The sequence below is a fragment of the Pyrus communis genome, chromosome 3, assembly GCF_963583255.1.
Source record: "Pyrus communis chromosome 3, drPyrComm1.1, whole genome shotgun sequence".
In the NCBI taxonomy this organism is placed as follows: domain Eukaryota; kingdom Viridiplantae; phylum Streptophyta; class Magnoliopsida; order Rosales; family Rosaceae; genus Pyrus; species Pyrus communis.
In genome coordinates this window covers 26,439,409-26,453,189 of record NC_084805.1, presented here as the reverse complement: position 1 = coordinate 26,453,189, position 13,781 = coordinate 26,439,409, and the positions used below count along the sequence as shown (strand labels likewise).

At 33.8% G+C, this 13,781-nt stretch overlaps 1 protein-coding gene across 3 annotated transcripts; it reads left to right on the top strand.

Annotated features, from left to right (window-relative positions):
- The first annotated feature begins 6,279 nt into the window (after window positions 1–6,279).
- Window positions 6,280–13,379, top strand: LOC137728063 (probable LRR receptor-like serine/threonine-protein kinase RFK1). 3 transcript variants are annotated; one of them, XM_068466949.1, is made up of 24 exons: window positions 6,280–6,663; window positions 7,022–7,187; window positions 7,660–7,731; window positions 7,846–7,914; window positions 7,993–8,064; window positions 8,298–8,369; window positions 8,494–8,565; window positions 8,649–8,717; window positions 8,851–8,922; window positions 9,026–9,097; window positions 9,195–9,266; window positions 9,362–9,430; window positions 9,580–9,645; window positions 9,854–9,916; window positions 10,009–10,056; window positions 10,174–10,217; window positions 10,343–10,731; window positions 10,807–11,005; window positions 11,221–11,367; window positions 11,538–11,656; window positions 11,731–11,941; window positions 12,151–12,385; window positions 12,506–12,656; window positions 12,761–13,379. In XM_068466949.1, exons 1-24 carry the CDS (start codon window positions 6,561–6,563, stop codon window positions 13,139–13,141), a joined length of 3,033 nt encoding a protein of 1,010 aa, XP_068323050.1. In that variant the 5' UTR covers window positions 6,280–6,560; the 3' UTR covers window positions 13,142–13,379. The 3 variants fall into 3 exon arrangements, with proteins under 3 accessions (XP_068323050.1, XP_068323049.1, XP_068323051.1); XM_068466948.1 differs by having other exon boundaries at window positions 6,281–6,663; window positions 8,646–8,717; XM_068466950.1 differs by lacking the exons at window positions 6,280–6,663; window positions 7,022–7,187 and adding an exon at window positions 7,409–7,476 and having other exon boundaries at window positions 8,646–8,717.
- The last annotated feature ends 402 nt before the right edge of the window (window positions 13,380–13,781 follow it).

Here is a 13,781-nt window from a genome sequence, read left to right as displayed (position 1 = left end):
CATGTAAGAGCTCTCATTTCCTATCTTTTAGATTCAGTCTCAACACGTCATTTACGTATAACGAATTTTCAAGCCTAACACGTGGACAATACAAAACAAGGTAACGTAGAGCACGTGTTACCATTACGCTTCACAAATAGGACAACCTGCTCTAATATCTTGAAGAAAGTTGAGTTTCACCGTATTGCTTATTCATTTTTGGATAAGTTTTAAAATCATAAAACGAGGATATGTATTTTATAGTTTACCTGGTTTGCTTCCATCTCAACTCGTCAAGCTTCCTTCGAAAATGTAAGAGCTATCATATTGGACTTGCATGATATACATTTGAGATTCGGAATTGGATGCTACATATCTCTATTTATTTTTTAATTATTTATTCAAAGTAACATTTCTCTCTTGTAGTGATTTTGCTTACAACTATCTCAATGGTACAATACCACAGGAATGGGCTTCAATGAAACTAACTCATATGTGAGCCATTTTAATTTACATGTTAAGGTTTTAATCTAGTAGCTATGTACGTACATCCAATACTGAATTTCCTGCAGATCTGTTATTGTCAACCGGGTAAGGTTTATCTTTCCCTTTTTTTTTGTATTTTTTGTTTTTTTTTAAGATGATAAGGTTTATGTCTCTTTTCTTTTTCTGTATTTTAATTTTTTTTTTCTTTATGAGGGGTAAAGTTTATATCATTTTTAATTAGGTGCAATTTCTTTTTTTATATCAATAAAATTCTTTCGTACATGTGAGGTTCTCAAAAAAAAAAAGAAAGTTCTTGTCAATCGGTTATCGGGGGAAATCCCAAGGGAGTCGGGGAATGTTATCACTCTGACATACCTGTACGTATCGAACGGGTTCTCAAAAAAAAAAAAAAAAAAAAAGAGAAGGTTCTTGTCAATCGGTTATCGGGGGAAATCCCAAGGGAGTCGGGGAATGTTATCACTCTGACATACCTGTACGTATCGAAACTTCGACACTGCATTTTGATTCAAGTTCTGGTGATTGTTTTGAAAATATACACATAAGAAATGATACATGAACTTTCTTTTCTTTTTCCTTCGTAAATCATCAGGAACCTTGAAGGGAACCAATTTTCTGGTCTTCTTCCTACTGAGCTTGGGAATTTGGTCAATTTACAGACTTTGTAAGTCGTCAAACCTCTCTTTTACATTCCTAAAAAGTCTTACAGATATTTGATAGTTCCTTGCTGCATGTTGCAAATGTAGGATGCTTTCCTCCAATCAGCTGACTGGATACTTGCCAGAGACATTTTCTGAGCTAAGGATTCTAAGAGATTTGTAAGATCCTTATACTTTCATAAAACAAGAAGTTCCCTTAAGAGATTTTTAAGAGATTTGCCATACATGCTTGAGCAGCCGGATATGAGAATAATACTATGGATTTATCTCGTATTCGAACAAGGAAGTATATTTTCTTTTCATTAATGACTTCTTGTATTTCAAATAAGTAAGCATATCTTAAATGGAATCGACTCGGATCTAAAGAAAGGTTAATATGAGAGGTTTCATATTTATACGTGTGATAGTTACTGCTCTAAAAATGACATGATGAAGCATCTCCTGTCCTCCTTCCTTTGGGCCTTGATCAATTATTTATACAGAGCGAGGTCACTGAAATCATCCTTTCAAGTTCCTCTCAACTAATTTATTAGGTTGGAGAGTGTGACAGAAATATAAATCATGATATTTATCTTATACGGAATTTTTGAGGAATTCTTTACTTATGTAGGACTTGTGATTAGGCAACTTGGATTGGATGGTCGAACTTGAATTGAATACTTTAACTACATTTGTGATTTGAGATGTTGCTGACATTTTCATACTGCATGCGATTGCGACACACAGAATAGACGTTAACGGTATTCATCTTCCTTTCAAAAAGTCAGCAAAACATGCAGGAAAACAAGAAATTAAGCAAAAGCAATGGATATACACAATTAAATTAAGTTAGATTATTTCAGAGTATAAACAACACAATAATTGAATAGAATCATCTTATTCATGATAATTATTTCGTTGTGGACTTGTAGTGCTATCAAATTATCAATTCATATATACCAATATTATAACATGTGTAACAAGTCACAACTAAAAACATAAAATGCACAAAATCATGCTTAATAATCAAACACGTAACTATTAAACAAGTAAAACAAAGGTCGATCCATATCTTTTGACATTGTGCGTATTTGAATCCGATTTAATAAATATTTGTTTTGTATATAATAACATTTAGGTCTTAGTTTCACGTGTTTTTGACCAACGTTAGTCGTCATTGAATTTAGTTAGCTTTTATTAATCTAACTAATTAAAACGTTGTTTGAACGACGTTTAGTCGATAGTCGATCGACAATTCGACATGCACATGAAAAGTGAGAAAATATTGGTTAAAAAATGTTATTAAATCACTTAGAAAAATACGAACAATTAACCAAAGCAGGAAAAATGCTTATGCTTATTGCTTAAATTGTTGACAAAGTGTGTCATGAGGACACGAGGCTTATACAGTTGTGGTTTTCTACTTGTACAAGAAAGCTCATCAATTAATCAATAATTAGATAGTGATTTAATCCATGATTATATCACCAAGTTGCACTATCTTGCAGCATGCAGATACTATAATTTTCTCAACAACGATCGTAATTAAATTGAAATTAGCACATATATGATTAGATAAATTGAGCATAAATATACAAATGTAATATCTAACAAAAACATTTGCTAATTTCTGCCGTTGTTTTTTTTTTTTTTTTTTTTTTTTTTTCAGTCAGCAATGTTTTCTTTGGAGGTGATTTTAAATGACTGAAAACGTTTTTAAATAAAATGCTTTAAAGTTTCAAAAGCACTTAAAGTGACTTTTCAGGATTCACTTCATTTTTAGTTTTTTTTTTTATGAATGATTAGTTCCAAAAATATTTTCAACAAAAACGCTTTTATAGGGATGAGACCCATATGTGTGTTGGTGGACCCTACCTCTATTAGAAAGATCGTACAAATAATGGTACAAATATATGATAAATGTAACATTACTCTTAAAAAATATAAATGAGTAATGCTAGTTAAACCAAGTTTTTATACCATATGATATGTCATAAGAAATAAACACGCTAACCAATATTTATTAATAGTCAAATTATCACCAACTAATCATATGATTTATAAAATTTAGTCTAAAAAATTTATCCCTCAATACTAACATAATATAAATATAATTTCGAAAAAAATCAATTTTGGAATGGTCAAACGGTGAAATTCCGTGCCATGAAGCGCGTTGAACAAGTTGTACGGTGCCTTACATTTTCGGGTCTTAATATGAACTTGGATTCTCTCCTTTTTCTTTTTTTTTGTAACCTCCCATCCCTTTCTTTTAATCTACATTATTTTAAATAAATGTGACGGCTGTCATTTAAGATTGTGATCTGTGGTATTCTTTATCATTTATAACTGAAAAGTATTTAGTTTGATTTTCACTAAACTTATTGTTAAATTTAGCCTACTCTTCAATCCTCTAGTTCAGATAATATCATTTATTAAAAAATAAAAAATAAATCTGACGGCTGAAATAAAGTCTTAAATAAAAAATATGGCTGGAATAAAGTCTTAAATATGTTTCTTCCAAAACCGACAGCCTGTATCCTTTTGGACCACATATTACTTATAATTTTGGATCATGTCATGAATTATAAATTGGCTGAGATCTTGTCATGAGATTCATATTTGTTTATGTTCAAATTAATTCAAGTGGTATTTCTTTGATTTAATTATTATTTTATATTTTACTCTAATTTGAACTCACAACGTAATGGGTAAAAAAAAGAAGATTCTGCCATTTAGTACTGTAGTCTAATGTTATTCCTCTTCACTTGTAAGTGAGATATCTTAGATTCAATTATTACCAAAAGCAAATCTGAATCACATTATTGCTAGCATGTTGTGAGGCTTTGCCCATCTCCCTTCCCCTTAGTGTAGAAAATATAGTTTGTTCGAAAAAAAATAAATCCTAATCACTAACACAATTCATCATTTACCGTGAGTTTCATTATTTTAGAAAGAAAACAAAAACATTTGTTATAGTATGAAATAAAACAAGAAGTGTTTAATAAATTATATTTGCATACAAAGAAAAACAATGTCAAAAGAGTTCAATAAATTTTCACGTGTATGACTATGTAATGCAATTTTGATACGAGAATTGATATTAAATTGTGAGTTTGGAGAGAGTTTATGGAGTCTCACTTTTGAGAGAGACCCCTTAGCATTTCTCTTATTAGAAATTGCAAGCATGACGAGATAAAATTACTGCGGAGTGCTAACAACTTTGTCATTTACCTTCTCATTTTTTCACATGCCACATTTTATTTACTAGCACGCAAAACTATAAGTTTAAGGACTTATTTATTGACAATCGAAAATACTCATTATACTAAAAATAGTGGAATTTTAATATAATAAAATTTTCAACTTTTGAATTTTAGTTAAGTATGGCACGAGGAAAAGTGAGAAGACTGAAATGAGAGACTAAGTTAGAAAGGTTCCTAGCATGTTCTGAAATGAAAATGCAAAGAAGATCATCTATTTCGACTATATATATAGCTCATAACATCTGTCACTACTATAAAATAAACTCGTTAATCAAATACTTATAATTTAATTATTAACATTCATATTATATGATTTCAAAATTATTTTATTAAAAGATTCGGGCAATCAAAATTGACTTATGGAGAGAAAACGACAAAAAAAAAAAAAGTTCAACCTTTAGCCTTTGGGAGGTCCACACACACACACAACCGCACCCCTTTGGGTTTCCAAAGAAGCCCCTACATTTGCTTTTTCTTTGCAGGGTAAATTCTTTTATACGTGAGACTTCTTATAATAAAAAAATTATTATTTTATACATTTCATAATAATTTATAATATTGATAAGAAAATTAACGTTAAATTATAAAGGGGATTTCATCTCATTTTTCAGAGGGTCTCCGTACACTGTATCAAATATTCTATTCCATTCTATCAAAATTGTCGATCCCATCTACATCACGAAATTAATGTTTCCCTATCCGGATCTGGGAATTTTCTCAATTGTCAACTGCATGAATTGGCTGACTGCCCCCTGAGGAAAAGCATAACATGAGGAAAAGTAAGAAGGCTAAAGATGGGAGACTAAGTTAGGAAGGTTTCTAACATTTTTCAGAAATGAAATGCTAAGAAGATCATCTATTTGAATTACATATATAGCTCATAACATCCGTCACTAATATAAAATAAACTCATTAATCAAATACTTATAATTCAATCGTCAACATTCATATCATGTGATTTTAAAATTATTTTATTAAACCATTAGTGCAACCAAAATTGAATTATGGGGAGAAAACGACAAAAAGAAATTTCAACCTTTAGGAGGTCCACATACACACACAACCTCACCCCTTTGGGTTTCCAAAGAAGTCCCTACATTTACTCTTTCTTTGCAGGGTCGTACGTTGTATTTGGGAAGATGTTACGGAGATTTTTTAATATGTGAGACTTTTTATGATTTTTTTTTATTTTATATTTTTTATAATAATTTACTAGTATTTGTCTACATACTTTGTGTGTATGAATGCATTTTTTTAGAAAATGTGAAGGAGAGAGGGGGAGAGAGAGAAAGTGGAGGGTGTGGGACGTTATTGTTTTTCGGTTTTTTATTTTATTTTATTTTATTTATATAATATTGGAGGCATTTTAACATCACTTGTAGGTGAGGTTTCAATTAAAAACAGTAAAATTTGAACCTGTGAAATTACATTATTGCCCATCATTTTTTTTGTTTGATAGAAGACTAAGTAGTTTTTTCAAAATCTTTTGGTTGATAAAGAGAGTTTCATTAATTAATAACTAGCATTTGCCTACACATTTTGTGTGTGTGAACACATTTTTTTTAGAAAATGAGAAGGAGAGAGAAGGAGAAAGGGAGAGAGAGAGAACAGGGGAGTGAGATGTTTTTGTTTTTGGTTTTTTGTTTTATAAATATTAGAGGTATTTTAACATCATTTGTAGGTAAAGTTTTAATAAAAAAAACAGTAAAATTTGAATTTATGAAATTACATTATTGCCTATCATTTTTTTTTGGTGTGATAAAAGATTAATTTGTTTTTTTACCTTCTTTTAATTGACAAAAAGAATTTCATTAATTAATAGAGATTTATAATATTAAGAAGAAAATCAACATTAAACTGAATCGGAGATTTCATCTCATTTTTCAGAGCGTCTCCGTACACTGTCTCAATTATTCTATTCCATTCTATCAAAATTGTCAATCCGATCGACCTCACGAAATTGATGTTTCCCTACCCGGACCTGGGATTTTTCTTCTATTGTCAACTACATGCATTGGCTGACTGACCCCTGGCTTGTTCAAAGTTACCAGCTTTGCAATACCACCGGCCTCGTTGGTACAGTACTATACTGCCCAAATCTTTCAGAGGCCAGGACTCTTGTCCCCCACTTTCACCATCCCAGGACTATATTCCCACATCTTCAATCTTCTTCGCTATGTTGCCCAAGTGCAGCAGCTTCTCTGCTGTTCTGGTTATTGTTTTCAGCTGCAGCTTCAGCTTGCTTAGATTTTCTGAGTCTGTGGTGCCCCAGGATGAAGGTAAGAGCTAATTTCTTACTCTTTTGCGTAAAAATTCAATTGGGTTGGTGCCAAAATGTGTGGGGAGATGAAAAGTTTGAATCTTTGGATGTTGCGCTCTGAAATTTTGGAACTTGGGTTTTGTTCTTTTTGCAACAAGAATCAGCCATTTTTTCTGATATTTTGTTCTTCGATTTTCTCTGGATACTTGTAACTTAAATTGTTGTGGGCATAGTTTGTTTTTCTTTTATGTGACGTTCAAAGGCTAAAGATTAAGCTAGTTTAACACTAAATTATTTGCCATCTGTGAATGCCAGAAACTCATTATTTTCTGGAATATGTATATCTGTACGTGATGGTTCCTTTTAATTGTGGATAGTTGATGCTCTCCAAGAAATAACTGAAACGATGGGTGCAAATTATTGGAAGTTTAATGGCGATTCTTGCGAAATTGACTCGGTTGGGGTAACAGAAGAGACACCAAAAGGAGCTGAGAGTAGTATTCGTTGTGAATGCAACAACAGTGTCTGCCATGTCGCAGAAATGTACAGATCCCTCATCTTATTACTGAAAAGTTTTTACATGATTATATATCTTTGCATGATATAGATTGGTATATTTTGTAATTACTTAGCCGGAAACAAGAAAAGAAAATAAATCAAGAAAGTTTTTATGCTTGTTTTCTCTATTTTTCGGGTAAACTATACTGACCTCTGATGGGGGTAGATCGAAACCGTGAACTACAAGAATCCTCCTTGCAGTGCTAGAAGAAGTTCTGTTGCTAATGTTAAACTTGGCAACGGTAATAAGCTTGATGTTCTTGACCTTTTGGAGGTTAGTGTAGTTTGCCCATATTGGTATTCCGACTAAAGGAAGGGCTTTTTCACAGAAAGAGAATAATTCTGAATGATGACCACTAATCATTCATTTGAAAGCAACCCCCTTTATGATTGTTCTGCTTCCTTAGTTACATTGTACTCTGCTTAACACTCGAATTTATAATTTTGAATCTGACAGAGTACTCAAGGGTTATAGTCTACCCGGCATGCTTCCACCTCAACTTGTCAAACTTCCTTACCTTAAAAAAATGTAAGAGCATGTTGTAAAGTTCAAGAGTAATATGACTAATGTCTGATTACTTTGTTCTGTGACCTTATTTCTTGTGAAATCCACTTCACTTTCTTCTTCTTCCCCTTTGTGCAGTGATTTTGCTCTCAATTATCTTAATGGTACAATACCAAAAGAATGGGGTGTAACGCAGTTGACTTTGATGTGAGCTCTTGTCAACTTTATTTTATTTTATTTTGATTACGTACTTCTCGTTGTAAATTAAATTGAAATTCTATGCAGCTCTCTTCTTGTGAATCGCTTATCAGGGGAGATTCCGAAGGAGTTGGGAAATATTACTACTCTTACATACCTGTAAGTTATATATTTTCTGTTTTCTAGGTTAATAATTTTTTAGGCATGGACTTATGGTAAATAAGATTGGCAGGCTCTGCATCCCTTCTCTCTGGTTCACGTTCTGTTATTACTTCAAAAGCTGCAGAAGCTTTTATATTTGCATCCATTGGGAAATCGTTTTTGCGCAGTCAATGAGAGTCATTCTGGCTTGCTCTTTCTAATCTCAATATTCTTTCTTTTTTGACAATCAGGCATCTTGAAGCAAATCAATTCTCTGGAGTTGTTCCCCCTGAGCTTGGAAGATTAATCAACTTGGGAACTATGTAATGCAATTTTCCTTGGAAAAAATTGGTTCTTGATATTTTTTTACTACACTGTTAACACTTCTTTGAAGGATGGATGATAGGTAAAAATTGATGGTTCATTGCTTTGGCATTGGAATTGCAGGATGTTGTCCTCCAATCGTTTGACTGGAAACTTACCGACTACATTTTCTGGGCTAAGAAATTTGACAGACTTGTAAGTTTTTAGTGTATTTGTTTATAATGTCTAATAACCTGCTTACATGTCAACTGATACCATTTTATTGTCCGATGCAGTAGAATAAATGATAACAACTTCAATGGAACAATACCTGATTTTATACTGAATTGGAAACAACTCCAGAGATTGTAAGATCTTTCTCTTTTGAAAAAATTCAGACCTGCTGTTCAAGACATCATAGATGATCCAAATTACTTCAGACTTATTTGTTTCTATCGTTTCATGTATGTGTATGTCACATTTATATTTGGATGATTGTAGAGAAATGCATGCGAGTGGGCTTCAAGGACCCATCCCTTCCAATATATCTCTTTTGAGTAACTTAATAGAGTTGTGAGTACACGCCTTTTCAAGTTTTCTTTGTAGCTCTAAGTAGTTCTATTTCTTTTTATTTTTATTGAATTGCTTGTTTTTATTTCTTGTGGTGCCTACGTAGGAGGATTAGCGATATAAATGGGACAGAGCAGGGTTTTCCTACCTTCAAAAACACAACAGGCCTAGTAAGATTGTACGTTGAGTGTTTATATCATCAAATACCATGAAGGCGTTAGTTATATTTACCTTAGTTGGTGGTTTTTCTAATGCTGTTTAGTTATGCATTGTAGGGTTCTCCGAAACTGTAACATTTCTGGAGAGATTCCTCCAAACGTCTGGACTATGCAAAACCTGGAAATGTTGTAAGTAAAGCGTGTGAAGTGGGGGACCGATTACGTTGTTGTCTTATGACTGGGGGTGCATTTTAATTATATTTTGTGTATTCTGATTGTGACAGCGATGTTAGTTTTAACAAGTTAGCAGGGGAAATTCCAGCCTCATTGAACTTAGAGCGTTTGAGATTCCTGTAAGTATAACCTTTTCTGATAGATCTAGCTATAAACTATATTTTAAGAAATGCAACCAAATGAAACTTAGATTTTTAAGTTGGCGTGTGCTTACTTATTTTTTCTTTCATTATATAATCTAGTACTGAATATTTGATGCTTTCTGTAGATTTTTAACTGGCAACTCTATGAGTGGAAGTGTACCAGATTCAGTCTTCAAGGATGGAAGTAATATGTATGTCCGATACTTATTTTTGATGTTTCATCTTATTTCTTCTTCTCTTTTGACATATGGCACTCTTTGATTTCAAATTGGAAAAAGTATTGTTGTAAAATCCATTACAATAAATTATACGGCATCTCTTGGAGCAACATCGTTTCTAGCCTTATGTGCTTTTTCCTAGACAGAGAGTGACCTTTTACGATTTGTTTTTTGCGTGCAGTGATCTTTCGTACAATAACTTCACATGGCAAGGCCCCGAGGAACCTGCTTGTCAAGGGAACCTGTCAGAATACTTCTCTAGTAAATATTTATGTTTTATACTGGCTTTAAATGGATATAAACTGATTGTTGTTTCACCCATTTCCCTTTTGTTAGGAATCTAAACCTGAACTTGTTTCGGAGCTCTTCAAGAGAGAACAACTTGTAAGATTGTCTTTCTCTGTCTTGCTTTCTTTTGTTGCATTATTCGATCCAAAGATGTCCATATGTGCATGGCGCACATTCCATGTTAATGTATATTTTTTCACTCAATTATGGCAGAAGGAGAGGTCTTCCATGCTTGAAGAATCTCAATTGTCCACGATGTAAGGATATATTTAAGATTGTACAAGCAATAAAGTAAATTCTTCTCAACCGTCCGTAGTACATTATTATCCAGCATTCTTTCATATCCTCTCACTTATATTTTTATTTTAATGTGTGATGCCAGATTCAACGTGTTTGCATGTTAATTGTGGTGGAAATGACATTACTGTCAAAGGAGACAAAGGAGACATTGTGTATGAAGGAGACGGAGGGGTTGAAGGTGGCAGTGCAAAGTATTTCTTAAATGATAATTATTATTGGGGATTTAGTAGCACTGGAGACTTCATGGATGACAATGATTTCCAGAATACACGTTACTCTGTATCTCTGCCATCTTCGAATCTCTCTGGATTATACAAAACAGCACGCATATCTCCAATTTCAATCACTTATTTCCATTATTGCTTAGAAAATGGTAACTATACTGTAAGTCTTCACTTTGCGGAGATACAGTTCACAAATGACCAAACGTATACTAGTCTTGGCAGGCGCATTTTTGATATCTATGTTCAGGTAATTGGTCATATTGTTACGAAGGTATATTTTTTGAAGTCACAAAGAGGTTTAACGTTAAGCACTTTGTCTCAGGATAAAGTATTGCAGAAGGATTTCAATATTGAAGATGAGGCGAAGATGGCTCAAAAGCCCGTAGTATTACAAGAGCACAATGTCAGTGTGACAAATAATATCTTAGAGATCCGATTCTATTTTGCTGGTAAAGGCACAACAAGGATTCCTGAAAGAGGAGTATATGGTCCCCTTATCTCTGCTATTTCCGTGGAATCTGGTGAGACATTTTGATGAGTTCTTCTTCTTTGCCGTATTGTAAAGCATTCGTGATAAAGCATGCTTGAGAAAAGGCTTGGATGACAACATATTCAACTTTGTTGACGGTTTCTTTTGTTCAATTTTGAAAGTTTTATGTTTGCCTACCAGGACATATCATGCCCTTTCTCCTTATATGTTATTCCAGTTAACTAAATGATTTTTTCCTTTAAGCAGATTCCAGAGATTGCTCAAGTGGTGGAAAAAAGGGAACTACTCACATTGTCACAGGAGTTGTAGTAGGAGCATTTCTCCTAGTATTCGTCATATTAGGAATCCTTTGGTGGAAAGGGTACTTGGCGTGCAAAAGGGGAAGAAAGAAAGGTGCTTGATCTTTCAAATGTGCCATTCTCAGATTCAGTGATTTGTATTGATAATTTCCAGTAGAAAATGAAATGAAGTGAAAACTAACAATTAGACGTTTTGTTTGCTCAAGCAAGGAATATATTGATGAATAACACTTTGCATGCTCTTATTCTTACCTCCTTGAACAGATAGAGACGGACTTGATGGGCAGACAGGGGGTTTTACTTTAAAACAACTAAAGGCTGCCACTAATGACTTCGATTATGATAACAAAATTGGAGAGGGTGGCTTTGGTCCTGTCTACAAGGTACTTAGGAACCTGTACATTGAATTATTTCCATTTACATGAGATACGTAATTCTGAACATGGGTTGGGTGCAGGGTCAATTGCCTGATGGTAGAGTGATAGCTGTTAAGCAGCTTTCGTCCAAGTCAAGGCAAGGAAATCGTGAGTTCTTAAATGAGATGGGCATGATTTCTTGTTTGCAACATCCGAATCTTGTGAAACTTCATGGATGTTGTATTGAAGGTGGTCAGTTATTGCTGGTATATGAGTACATGGAGAACAATAACCTCGCACGAGCTTTGTTTGGTGAGTATGATGTCAATTATTCAACTGTATAAGTATGGTTTTATCCTTTTAATTTCATTTTGCTTCACTAGACTGATTTCTAGACTTCTTCTTCTATATTCCCTGAGTACTTGAGTTTCATTCTTTTCGGAACTATCTGTTTACATAATTTATTTATAGATGAACAGAAAGTTAGAGTGAGCAATATTTTCTTTGATATAATTTTGTAGGCCGAGAAAATCATCTTAAATTAGACTGGCCAACAAGGCTTAAGATCTGCATTGGGATAGCAAGAGGACTAGCTTTTCTCCATGAAGAATCTGTACTTAAAATTGTTCACCGGGACATCAAAGCTACTAATGTGCTGCTTGATGAGGACTTGAACCCTAAAATATCTGACTTTGGATTGGCAAAGCTTGATGAAGAGGAGAAGACGCACATAAGCACCCGAGTAGCTGGGACCATGTCAGTTGCCACTTGCCATATCCTTGTTTACATTGACTTCTTGTTATACTTGCAGCGGAATCTAGTTAATTTGGTGAATATATTTTTTGAGTGACAACATATTGGGATCTTGTTTTGCAGAGGATATATGGCACCGGAATATGCACTATGGGGTCACCTGACCTACAAAGCGGATGTTTACAGTTTTGGAGTAGTGGCCTTGGAAATCATCAGTGGGAAGAACAACAACAATTATATTCCGAATGATAATTGGGTTTGCCTTTTAGATTGGGTACTCTTACCACACCCTTTTCCGTTTGATCCATTTTCACATCCATTCATCTGGTTGTTATCCTTAATATTGATTCAGCGTGAAACTATGATGAACATTTGCAGGCTTGTCATTTACAACAAATGGGACACTTGTTGGAGCTGATCGATGAGAGGTTAGGTTCTGAGGTTGACCAAAAAGAAGCAGAGATCATGGTTAAAGTAGCTCTCCTGTGCACAAATGCCTCTGCATCACTTAGGCCTAGCATGTCCGAGGTGGTGAGCATGCTTGAAGGACAAATCCCCGTCCCTGACGTGATACCAGAACCGAGCACCTACAAGGAGGATTTGAGATTTAAGGCTATGAGAGACCTGCACCGCCAGCGGGGTGATCATAGCTCGAGTATTGCCCAAACACAAAATTCAACTACTGTCCACACGTTCGAATCTACCTCTACAACTGGACTCGACTTCTCAGAAATCAACTCGGAATCAAGACCCTCTTGAGAACTAGTGGAAGTTCAACCATGTTGTATTGGTAGTCTTTGTAAACGCATATGCAGATTTGCTGTCCATATTTCTTTCTTGTACATATATATACGGAGTTTTGGAAGAATGTTGGCAATTTTTAGGTTCCATTGTTGTATCTGCAAAAATTCTTATATCAATTGAGATTCAAGTTTAGTTCATGAAATCTCAATAGACTTGTTTATATAATGGGTAGTGCTATCCACATTTTTTTTTATCTTCCACACATTCTTGTTAATTTTTATCGACTAATCTTCTTCAATTCATCTCACGGCCGGAAATTGAGTAGTGCTATCACCACCCTATATAATTATGTTAATAAGTTTATTTACTATTTATTTGTATAGAAAATGTAATCCTATTTGTACTTATCCTGCATTAGAGAATTTCTACATGGTTATGAAGAATAATGACCAGTTTCTCTTTTGGTCATGTTTTTCCAACTTTCATCTAAAATTTCATCAAAATGTCACATTTCAAAAAAGAAAAAATAGCAAATAACATTGTGAAAAGAAGAATCATAAATATTTAAAAAAAAAAAAAAACATTAACTGACCAGCATGTGACTTTTTTGGTAGAAATTTGGATGAAATGTGGATGAACATGAAGACTAGGCAAA

Coding starts and splice junctions, on each gene's coding strand:
- LOC137728063 (XM_068466948.1), top strand. CDS start 6,561: ATGTTGCCCAAGTGCAGCAGCTTCTCTGCTGTTCTGGTTATTGTTTTC. Junction 10,732..10,806: donor TTTTTGATATCTATGTTCAG/GTAATTGGTCAT, acceptor ACTTTGTCTCAG/GATAAAGTATTGCAGAAGGA. Junction 11,657..11,730: donor GCTTTGGTCCTGTCTACAAG/GTACTTAGGAAC, acceptor GGTTGGGTGCAG/GGTCAATTGCCTGATGGTAG.